Below are 12,686 nucleotides of genomic sequence, written 5' to 3'. Positions count from 1 at the left end.
ACAAATCTCCTTACATTCTTGATGCCTTTCTTTTCATTAACTGTTCTCTCTTGTTTAGCTCAGGCCTCAACAAAATAATGTAACATTTGGGAGCAAAGATGCAGCCCAGCAAGCCAGCACTGGAGACTAAGATAGAAAAGACCTCCACAGCTACCATGTATTTTCCCTTAGAGCTCACGTATGCTGGAATAAAGGTTAGCCAAACACTGCAAAAGACGAACATGCTGAAAGTGATGAACTTGGCCTCGTTGAAACTGTCTGGTAGTTTCCTGGCAAGGAATGCCACTGTGAAACTGACAGTTGCAAGAAACCCCATATAGCCCAGGACACAGTAAAACATAGTCACCGAACCTTCGTTACATTCTAGAACCATTTCTTCAACCAATGTGTGAGTGTCAGTGTCTGGGTATGGGGCAGAGTTTGCAAGCCACAGAACACAAATGCTTGCTTGAATAAGAGAGCCTAATAAAACAATGGAATAGGCCAGTCTTTTCCCCACCCATTTCCTCATACTGGATCCTGGCCTGGTAGCTATGAAAGCCAGAACCACTGTGGTGGTTTTTGCCAGCACACAAGAAACAGCCACTGAGAAGATGATGCCAAAAGCAGTTTGTCGGAGGAGACAGGTCACCTTCCCTGGTTGACCAATGAAGAGCAATGCAGACAGGAAGCAGAGTAGGAGGGAGATGAGGAGAGTGTAGGTAAGATTCCTGTTATTGGCTATGACAATTGGAGTGTTGTGGTGCTTCATAAAGACTCCTAGCACCAGAGCCGTGATCAAAGAAAAGGAAGCAGCAACAAAGGCTAAACTGATTCCCAAAGCTTCTTCATAGGACAAGAAGCTTCTCTCCTTGGGAATGCAGGAATCTTGTTTTTTGTTTGGATATTTTTCATCTGTGCATTTATGGCACTCATTCATATCTGAAAAAGACAAGAGGTGGTTTCATTTTCACATACATGCTAAACATCTCATAAACATGAGCGAAGAATGAAGCTTAATCAACCATTTTTTGTAATGTAATGTTTCTTGTGTGTTTAAAATGGCTTCCTAGCTCCTATTTTGAGTTGCTAAAGGTTATACGTTCAAGGTTGCTTTCTAACTGTTCTTTCTAAAGTTCATGCACTTTTGTGTAGTTTTTGTTAATCTTGATTGGGTATCTCCAGAAGAGAGGGGTGGAATTTCAGATACAAATAGGAAAGGTTTTGTGCATCATAGTCATTTGTTGATTGGTTCACTGAAATCACCAGAATCTGGGAAGGTGGGTGAGAACTGCTGGAATAACTAAGAAATCTGAGGGTCCCCCTCCCTCCCTGCAACAAAGAGACATATGTGCTTTGAAATGTTAGAATACTTGCTGGTGCTCCCTGTCATCTTCTAGCTTAACTTCATTTAACTCCTTATATTTCTGACTGTCAAATTGGCATTTATAGTCAGGTATGGCATGCTGATACATACTGTATTTACTTAACTATTCACTTATGCAGACATGTTAGCATCTCCAGCACCCATTTCAAGCCATGAGTTGGGACCCTCTATTGTCTCAGATGCACACTCTATGGCTGCCCCACAGTTTTTTGAAAGCACTGCTACAGATGATAAACAGGTAATGGAAGTTGGAGAATCGATTTCAAATAAAATTTCAAATAAGCTGCAGTAGACTTCTGGAATATATTTTCATAAAACATATGGACTCAAGGGAGGCAAAATCTTCTTGTGCTAGGAAACAGTACTTTTTCATTTGCTAAGCAGGGTCCACCCTGGTTTGCATTTGAATGGGAGACTACGTGTGAGTACTTTTAGATATTCCCCTTATGGGATTGGGCTGTTCTGAGAAGAGCATCTTTATCCTTGCAGATGCAGAAGGTTCCAAGTTCCTTCCCTGGAATCTCCAAAAAAAGGCTGAGACTCCTGCCTGCAACCTTGGAGAAGTCACTGCCAGTCTGCATAGACAATATCAAATGGTCTGACTCGCTATAAGGCAGTTTCCTATGTGCCTATTAAAAAATGCCCATTGATTGGCAAGGAGCAACCCAACTTTCGGAATCTTAGTGAAATTGTAAACATTTCTTCAGATCACTATTCATAGAAAATTTTCAGAATTCTTCATACAAGAAGAGAAATATGAAGAAAAGGTCAGACTTCTTCCCAAAGAAAAGGTTTTGAGAATTTTCTTCTTATTTTTCCACATCTCACCTCTCTCGTAACATATCATCACATTCACCTTATCAGATTTACCTCAGACCACTCATTCAGTCTTTATTATGGTCCAAGATCTGCTCAAGAAAAAGCATACAAGGGGATGGGCAAGGAAATAACTTCATAAGCTAAAAATAACATCCCAAGCTAGAATATCAGTATTAGCCAATTACTGCCCTACAATAGAACTATGCTATATATTTAACTACGAAAAACAAAATACTAATACTATAAAACTACAAACTGCAGAAATTATAAAGCCCCTATGTCTTATAGAATGAGAAAAGCGGAGTAATTAGCATCTCAATAAAAGGTTAAAAGGCTAAGAATCATAACATGATCAGTTATGAACAAGGCAAACAGAATAATAAGGAGTTAAGAATGTACAGTTTATAAAATAAGTGTAAAAATCAGTAAGTGGGTTAAAAACAGGATATGAAAAAACGGCTATCTGAGCAGACCAGCTAAAGTCTGTAGTGAGCAGTTAAGAAAATCAGTAGCATGGTTATAAACTGGCAGTCAAGTTCCGACAAATCCTACACGCTGCCGCACAGAACTTGGCAGTGTTGTACGTGAGGGCCTGGTCCTTGTCCGCTAGGAGCATCTGGGTGTAGGATTGGGTTGATCTTCCAGGGTACTTGCGGAGTAACAGGAGTAAGAGCTTGTCACGGGTGTCTTGACAAAAGAGTCAGGAGAGGAGAACATGCTCTGTGGTTTCAATCTCCTCATATATATGTCTTAGAATTGATGGCAACCCATCACAGATAAACATATACATGTCAGTTTCTTTAGCAATAGCAATAGCACTTACATTTATATACCGCTCTATAGCCGGAGCTCTCTAAGCGGTTTACAATTATTTAGCATATTGCCCCCAACATTCTGGGTACTCATTTTACCGACCTCGGAAGGATGGAAGGCTGAGTCAACCTTGAGCCCCTGGTCAGGATCGAACTTGTAACCTTCTGGTTACACGACGGCAGTTTTACCACTGCGCCACCAGGGGCTCTTTACTCTTCAAAAGCTTCAACTCATCCTCTTCTCATCCAAATCTTGATCACGTTTCAAACACTGAAGAAAAAGTAACTCAAAGGCATGCCCATTCTTCTCATTTATGGGCAATTAGTTATATCTGGACAAATTATCTTTCCTACCCATCTGATCTGCAATCTTCCCTTCTGGACATGGGATACAATCATAGCAGCAAAATGGCTCCCCCTCCTTCACTCTCTTGCTGGATCCAGGATGGCAAATCTCACTGCATAGAGAAAGAGGTCGTGCCTAATCACAAAAATGAAAGAGGACAAAGATAAGCTTGAGAAAATAAGCTTGAAATACTTCCAATTCTGGGACCTATTCACTGTTACTGAACCAGCTCATGTACTTTTCATAAAAATAATACAACTAGAAAATATCTGTAAGGTCAACAATTCTGATCCCCTGCAAATTGCAGGCTATCCTCAGCAAAAGCATCACACACACACAGAAATATCTGCCCTCTTGTTAAAAAATATAGTCCTCCATCAAAGGCAAAACTCCAAGAATCTGATTTTAATTGGAAGGATGTAGGATAGTCCCTCTGAGTACATGGAATGTACATTTGTCATATTGCAAAATAACTTCTGCTTATATATCGTTCCCTTATTCACATGTATTCAAAATTTAGGAATGCAGCCACGAAGCACATAAAGCATTACAGTCATCAAGGTCTAAGACACAGGCCATGGCTTTGTAGAAATTAAGGACTGTGCACACCTCCTTTTGCTAACATATGGAATTATAGAATTTAGTTTTTCTCTCACAAAAGATCCAAGCACAGTGGGTAAGTATTCTATAGCATTTTAAGATGATCTGTAGGATCCTACATGGTTAAACCAGCTGTGCCATGTGATGGCATCCTCATTGATGAGAAGTGCTTTGTCTGGAGGAGCCTGGGGGTCCATCTTCCCAACTTTCACTCTATGGAATGATTGGTTGGAGGAAAAAATCCAATTCATAATATCAAAGCCAGCAACTAACTTCCCATTCTGGTCAAAAGTGATCTGGTCCCGAGCACTGTAGTTAAATGAGACACCTCTCAGAAAGTGATGGAGCTAGATAGATGAAAAAAAGGCAATAGTTTAGCAAAAGGGACAGTTAGATTTTCGAGACTTAATGTCCAATTGCTCAGCCAGAACAACATCATGACTGGTTTGCATGTGAAGGAAGATTAATGGAATATCTGTCATTCTAATGACTCAGAACTTTTAGAAATGGGATAAAGTATATCAGCAAAATACTGCGCCATTAGGTGGCTGTCGATTGCAATGATTCAGGTATAAATATGAGAATGTGATCAGAGGAAGAATGTTAGATAACTACAGATATATGATGGGGTTGTAGCTTAGTGAAGAGCATCGGCTTTGTATGCAGAGGTTTCCAGGTCCAATCACTGGCATCTCCAGCTAGGACTGACAGAGTCCTAACATGACACCTTAGAGAGTCCTAGAGAGTCCTGCATGAAACCTAGGAGAGCTGCTGCCAGTCTGTGTAGACAATACTTGGGCTGAATATATCAGGGGTCTGACTTGGCATAAGGCAGGCTCCCATGTTCATGTGATATTTTGCTCTGTGACATGAAGATGATGCGCCCATTACCTGCCACAAAAGATGAGTCTCTAAAGTCCATCCTTGGCTGTCCACCAATCTTCTCTGTTTGAATCTAGATGAGGACAAAGCATGTAAAGCATGAGCAACAGCATATATAGCATTGTAGATACTGTAACTGTGGCCAGTCATGCTCATTTCAAAAAAGGCTGCTGGGAGTCTCTCCAGCTTCTCCTCTCCAGTGCAAATGTCCCCCTCTATCTTGCTTAGAAATCTGTTTGGGAAAACACAGCCAAAAGCCTTTTCCCAGAAGTCCATTATAAAACCATCTCCTCTTGTGTTGGAAGGGGTTCTGCTCCTGACAAATTGGTGAAATTCTTGTAGACCATTAGAGTGGAATGTAAAGGAAATAGCACCATTGAATATTTGTAAATCCCAAGATCTTTGGAAGACAACTGCAGTCAGTTCCCCCTGGGCTGTTAGTATCCACACTTTACTTCTTGTTTTGTTTGTTTCATGTTCTGGTTCTGATAAAAATGCAACCCATGCAACCATCACCATTATATAAGATTCTCCATATACCACTACTACATTTGCTTTGCTTTTCATAATTTTATCTTTTATTTTTTCTCCTTGATGCAACATGTCATTAATTTCATTGACAAATGTCAATTGGGGGATTCTTTCTATGAAGGCAAAGCAGATGCCACTCTGGGAAAACATTGGAAACACAGTTTGCACAAACTGTTCTCCATTGTCATTATCCATAACAACAAGCCCAATCCATGTCCATCTGAAAAGCAGAAGTAAAGCAAGAATCCCTGCATTTTGAAGATCTTCATTAGGTGCCATCTGGTAGAAGGAAAGGCCTGGGGTTTTATCATTCATCACTGGAGCAGGACCATAGATGAGCTAAAGAGAGGTGTGAAGGTGAGGGGGGAAAGTTAAAATAATTTTTATTCATTTACTTAAAATATGTATACCCCACCTCACCAGTACACTACTGCTTGCAGTAGCTCACAACATTAACCAAATAGATATGTTAATAAAATTAATACAATATAAAATAAGACCAATAAAGTTAAACAAATTAAATTAAACAAGCTCAAAGTCCCGGCTAAAAGCACAATTAAAGTTCTATTATTGTTTTTTGAAGTTTCAAATTAAAAGTTATTTTGAAAGTGCTATTACAAGAGTTCAAAGCACTTAACATACATTATCAACCATCCTTGCATAACCCTTGTACATGACCTTCAGTATTCCTATGCTATGCATACGATAATGAGGCCAAGACAATAGAGGTCTACATGCTTTCAATCACTTAGTTAATACCCACTGAAGTGCAAAAGAGAACACTTGGCTGGCACCAAGTGATATCTTTGATATTTATGATAAATACATCTGATAAAAGAATAAAAATGAGAGTAGATTAAAAGTGATTAAATATTAAATGGCAAATATATTAATACTAAAATGACTAAAAATACTAAAAATAGTAGAAAAACACAAGGGTCTAAAAGTCTGAAAATAATCAGTCATAAAAATGCATAAAAGGAATAAAGGGGGGGGGGATAAAAATGGAGGTAAAAAGGTTAAAAGAAGATGGAAATATGTAAAAACCTGAATAATAAAACTGGATAACAGCCAGACTAAAGGCTATAAAGGAACAGTTAAGAAAAGGGAGGAATTTAAGTCTTTCTATTGAATCAGTACTGGGCGAGTAATTATAGAGCCTGCCTTGAGTCACAGAGGGTCAGATTAAAGCTGTTGGGACTCACTGCCTACCATCCGACGACGAATGCTGATCGCAGTTGCACTGTACCTTACGACGCTGTATGTGATAGCAGGCTTAGAGTCAGAGAGCAGCAAAGAGCTGTAGAATTGGCTTGAACACCTGGATATTTGCTTAGCAATGGAAGGATGAGGGAGGCGCGAATGTCTCTACAGAACAAACAGTAGAGGAGAACATGCTCAGTAGTTTCAATCTGCCTTCAGCCTCAGGGGGAGTGAGTTATGTAGAAGAGTGTGCTCAAACAAAAAATTTCTAATGGCCCAGTACTGGATTTTCAGAATGTCCCTTAACTGATAAAGGCCTTCTGAGTATTTCCATTTCATCCACTGCTGCCTCCAAACCACAAAATCACCAACTGATTTACAATGTACATATGCCAATATATTAAATTACAGTATTCTCACACACGGACACACACACAGACACATCCATCTTACTTGTGGAATTTTGTAGACATCCAAGATAGTTGCCACATAAAGAGAGATGTCTGCATCCAGGCCTCCAATGACTGCTATTAGGTTATTCTGGCGGTCACATTTGTAGTTCGGAACAAATCTCTCTGGCATGGATATAAGTAGCATTGTAACATAGTAAGTCCACTTGGCAGTGAAATAGCTATCGTAGATATGGAATCCCAAGGAGATGTTTGGCAAGATCTGAGGGTTTTCATTGATTTCCTTTACTGCAAATGCCAAAGCCAGGATGTGCTGGTAATTCTTGGGCACTGAACTAGAACAAAAGTAGCATTTTTTAATCAGAGAAATATTCTACCCTGTGTAAAATTGTCACTGGCTCCCATCCTGACTAACGAAGCACTGGTGTGGGAGAAGAAGCACTGGTGCTTCTGAACAAACCAACTAAATAAGGTGCATTGCTGAGGGTTGTGTGGCCTTCAGGGGCATATTTTTGTATGGCACAGTGGTTCCCCCAAAGGAAGGGGGTTAGTTGCCCTTTGCGCTCTCTCTCTCTCTCACGCTCTCTCTCTCTCGCACACACACACACACTAGCGCAGGTGTTGTGTTAGTTGGGAACTCTTGAGAAGCACTGCTGCTTCTCCAATAGTTCTGGTGCTTCATTAGGTTGACAGTCACTGTTTACAGGAGGCTCTTTACCTTTTACACTTAAAATAAGCACCCCAGCATACCACATTATTGGCAGTTACTAATAATTTTAATCATTTTGTTAACATCATCTGTGAAGAAGATTCCTACAATATAAATCACAAGACAGATGTAAACCTTCCTGTATATCAGTCTAAATCCCAGAAATATCAGAAGAGATAGTGAAGGAGAATTATGAAGAGGAGAAATATTGATGTTTTGCAAGGCCTCATGATTCAACACGGTATTTTTTAATTCAAAAAGCAAGGCCTTAAATGGTGTGATATAGATGAAATGATGAGTACTGATTTGGACTACCTGGGAACTGTCTTCAGCAGTGAATAGTTATCCCCAATTTTTCATCCACTACTGCCAAAGGTGGGGGCATTATTCAAAGTTACTAATAGTTTAAAAATTCTGTTGCTGAGGAGCAGCCATCATGAATGATTGAGCACATGCTCTGCAGATAGATGTAGGTTCGGTCCCCAGCATCATTAGTTAAAGATGCATCTCAGGCAGCTTCTGTGTTAGAGAACAGCTACAAATAGGAGGAAATTCTGGATTTGTTCCTGATCCGATTGGATACAGCTCAATGCAAGTTCATATGGTTTATTTATTTTTTACATTTTATATCCCGCTCTTCCTCCAAGGAGCCCAGAGTGGTGTACTACATACATAGGTTTCTCCTCACAACAACCCTGTGAAGTAGGTTAGGCTGAGAGAGAAGTGAGTGGCCCAGAGTCACCCAGCAAGTATCATGGTTGGACGGGGAATTGAACTCGGGTCTCCGCCATCCTAGTCCAGCACTCTAACCACTACACCATGCTGGCTCAAGGTTGGCATGACTGCTTGAGCATCCACGTCAGAATAATGTTCTGTCCATAATTTAAAAGTGTTCAAACTGAGACTCCAAAGATTTTTGATAAGATTAGGAGAATTAAACCTAAAATTGATATGCATTCAAATCTCTAGGTTTAGTGCTCAAATGTATTTATTCATTCATCTTTGGAGTGCTAAATAAGGTCTTAAGAAAGGAAGCAAATTGAATGCATTAAGACATTTGTCAATTTGTCTGAATGTATTATGAAAAACTAATAGAGGAGAGAAAGAGTTGCAAGAGAGATGCAAAACACCCACACCCACACATCTTAAATTCATCCATTCATGGGGTTTCCCCCCACAAAGGATAAGCATAGCATTCTATATTAGGGCATTACCTTAAGGAGCATCTGGCATGATGCCAAAGGTAGGCGAGTCTAACCCTTCTCCACATTATTTTCCCGATCTAAATGGAACAGTCCCAGTATGCTCTCTGCCCCATCAATGAAAACATACAGGCATGGAAAAGAGTAGCTTTGAGTGGGATAGGTTGACCAGGAAAACAGCATAGGGAGGATTAATGTACCCTCTACAGCACCTGTTTCTGCATCTGTGGACCCCACACAGAGTCTATTCATGTTATTCTGACCACTGATATTTCACCTCACTTGGCACTAAGTTTTATTTTCTAATGCCCAGTCTAACCAACCTTTGTTCTAAGAATGCTGTCCCTAAGCCTTGTTATTCCATAATGGAGGGAGGAGGGATTTAGGAAAACATAGCTTCTTACCTGAGCTCTTCGAGTAATGCTGGTGGAGGTTTTGCAGTGAATTCTAATGGACTTGGGATAATTAAGGAGTGAGAAGCAATGGCGCCAACAATGAGATGCCCTGACTGATGATACTCATGAAGTGGTGGATGTGGATCACTGACCATGCATTTCACAATATGAGCTTGGCACACTGTGTGATGAAGGAGTAGCAGCAGTACCACCATTCTGAGAAGAAATGTTTCCTCCGAAAACAAATATTCCTTTTTGCAACTATAACACTATTATGTCTCTCTCCACAATTACAACAGCCTGACGTGAAAACTGCAAAGAACTCCACCAATTTTGCTTTTAAGTTCTGCAGGTGTGCCTGCATAGTTCAGAGAAAGATCGTTGCAAGGCTGTGATGTCACAGGCTTGAGACAGTCTTTCTCTGAACTGTGCAGGTGCGCCTCACAGTTCACAACAGCCGCTGGGCCAAGAGGATGTGCCCAGCAGTCGCTCCCCCACTGCCGCCCGGGCGGGGAGAAGGAGGTCAACTTCTCGGCTCACTGCACCACCACCCCTGCAGCCACCCTTCGGCCATGCAGTGGCTCTGATTTTTTTTTTAAAGGATAGATCTTTGATTGTTCTGATTCTTGATTATTATTTTTTAAAGGATGGCTCCTTGATTGTTCTGATTCTCTCTCTTCCATGTTCCAAATGTTTCATCGTATATTTATGTCATCCTTCACAGACAATGCAGTTGGTTTTGCTGGTTAACTCTGCAGCAGCAGTGGGGGGGGGGGCTTGACAAACAGCAGAATTAATTACAGTTTATTTGATTGTTAAAGGGGAGGTGATCACCATTTCAAAGATGGGGATTTGCTGGGGAATTGGAGAAGAAAACATGTTGATCACACCTGAACAAGTTTTCTCTTCTACTTGGAGAGGAATGGATAATTTGCGTTGGAAGGATACACTACACCAAAAATAGCTAACTTTGTTGAAGGATAGAGAGGAAAAACACAACAGACAGGAAATAGAAGGCAAACATCAGGAAGCTGGGTACTATGGGCCCGTAAGCCCAAGAGGCATGTTCTTATAGGAGGAGGAGCTTATACCATGGTTCGATTCTGGAGTGGCACAATTGGTCAAGGGCTCTGAAAGTCTATTAATGTTGCAGAAGATTACCTGGCTATGAATGTCAGGCCATAGCTAAGGTTGAGAAGTCAGGTTCTACTCTGAAGTAGAACCACACAGGCTCTGAAAAGCTTGCACAGGACTCTCTGCAGACACACTTTTGCTCCACCTACACTACACATATCAGCATTTTTCAATTTCTCAGTCAGAACAGAGATGTAGTACTGATTACTCTTTCCATATGTGAATCCATACTTCCCATGCAGAGGCACTACACAAACCACTGCTGATCACAGAGCCAAGGCTTAAGAAGTCCATTTTGTATTAACAAGTTGCATGCAAGGAGAAAATTCTGCCAGAAGTATCTTCTCTCATCACAACGGTTCTATTAAGGGGAAGGCCATAGCTTGCAGAAAGTTCTGCAGGTGTGCCTGCATAGTTCAGAGAAAGATCGTTGCAAGGCTGTGATGTCACAGGCTTGAGACAGTCTTTCTCTGACCTATGCAGGTGCGCCTCACAGTTCACAACAGCCGCTGGGCCAAGAGGATGTGCCCAGCGGTCGCTCCCCCACTGCCGCCCGGGCGGGGAGGAGGAGGTCAACTTCTCGGCTCACTCCCCCACCCCCCGGCAGCCACCCCTCGGCCGTGCAGTGGCTTTGATTTTTTTTTAAAGGCACATAGGTTAGCCGTGGCAGGCAGGCATGGGGTGTTTGTAGGAGGCCCCCTGGCCATTTGGAGCTACCCAGACCTTAGAGGCCACAGACTAGGGCCCCAAGGTCCAGGGGTTACAGCGCCTCTGAGTGTAGGCATCAATAGGCATGAAGAGTGATTACATTAGCATTTTATGGGTTCTCTTTGATCCCTAGCACTATGTGCACAATATTTACTTTTTGTTTCCCATTCAATGCAATAGGGGAGTGTTCTTCATTGAAAGGCACGAGAGCCAGTCAGACCCCCATCAATCCTAAATGTAGCCCCCTGGCCAATTGTTTATTCAGCCAAAACTGAAAATTGCAGTCCCCCTGGCACTATGCAGAGGTGACCATTCCTATCAAGCAGTGCTGCACTTTGCTATCACCAGTGCAGTTCATTTAAGGGAAGTGGAGCCATCTTGAGCCCCTGTATGGCCTTTACAGAGTACTGGGAAGTATAGTCCTGCACCTTTTACTGTGGTGATTCTCTTTATTTAGCAGGGGGAGAGTAACTGGCCCTATCCATCCCCAGTACAGTACTTCCAGTGACTATTGCTGGTGTGTGTCTTATGTTTCTTTTTAGAATGTGAGCCCTTTGGGGACAGGGAGCCATCTTATTTGTTATTTCTCTTTGTAAACCGCCCTGAGCCATTTTTGGAAGGGTGGTATAGAAATTGAATACACACACACACACACACACACACACACACACACACACACATACATGCAGTCATATGCAGTGAGGGCTGGTGGGGGAGGGGGAACCTCCGTGGACCCCCCCATCCCCCCCCTCTCTCTCTATATATATAGTGGGGTGGGGGGGAGACTTGAACAAGTTTTTCCCACTCCTGCTCTGCTCATTAATGCTCCTGCTGGTTCTGGCTCTGGGCAGCCAGCCTGTCACAGCACATTGTAACACTGTTGCCATGAGATGTGGAAACACAATTATAATGTACCATGGCAGGCTGGCTGCCCAGAAGCAGCCAGCAGCAGCTGTAGAGTAAGGCGGAGGCAGTGAGCAAAGCAAGTGGGTGACAGGGATGGGGCAGGTGCCCGCAACATTCACCCACTTGCTCACCTGGATGATGGGAAGTATGCACGCCTGCCTGCATGAATGAAGGTGTGGGGCTGCAACAGCTCACACCACAGGTTGCTGCTCTAGGTGCATGCCAGACGGATAGCCCTGCTTTTCACTCACTGGGTGGTGTTACCGTGCAGGCCTGATTTATATACTAAATATGCTTATTAGCTAGCATACAAAATTAGGCCTGTCTCATAGTGTCACCAAGTGACCAAGTTCTTTTATATAGGGACCATGTAGGATCTGGGCGCAAGGAAGAAAGGAGATCAAACCAATCCTAAAAGGATTCAATGGGCTTTATTGAGTATAAAAGAATAACAACATCACTCTAGCAGAGCAGAAAGCAGAACACTCTATCAATATTACTAACAGTATTTAAACAGAACATCCTAGCCAGTACCAATGTTCACCCAGTGTTCCTAACTAACATATGTGTGTGTATTAAATCTTCCTAAAGCCTAATATAATTCAGATATAGACGGAAAAGGGGGCGGTAAGGAAGGCTGAGGGCTGGCATGGTTTGGGGAGA

The 12,686-nt window shown here is 42.0% G+C and overlaps 1 protein-coding gene across 1 annotated transcript; it reads right to left on the bottom strand.

The window, feature by feature from the left end:
• Positions 1 to 10: 10 nt before the first annotated feature.
• Positions 11 to 9,430, bottom strand: LOC128330967 (vomeronasal type-2 receptor 26-like). Its single transcript, XM_053264335.1, has 6 exons — positions 9,285 to 9,430; positions 7,013 to 7,304; positions 4,835 to 5,695; positions 4,063 to 4,290; positions 3,352 to 3,478; positions 11 to 921 (listed from the first exon to the last, which is right to left on the bottom strand). The coding sequence occupies exons 1-6, from the start codon at positions 9,428 to 9,430 to the stop codon at positions 11 to 13; spliced, it is 2,565 nt and encodes an 854-aa protein (XP_053120310.1).
• Positions 9,431 to 12,686: the final 3,256 nt, after the last annotated feature.

The sequence above is a fragment of the Hemicordylus capensis genome, chromosome 6 (genome assembly GCF_027244095.1).
Source record: "Hemicordylus capensis ecotype Gifberg chromosome 6, rHemCap1.1.pri, whole genome shotgun sequence".
Lineage (NCBI taxonomy): Eukaryota > Metazoa > Chordata > Lepidosauria > Squamata > Cordylidae > Hemicordylus > Hemicordylus capensis.
Note: the sequence above shows the minus strand (reverse complement) of the source record. Positions and strands in the feature narration are given on the sequence as shown.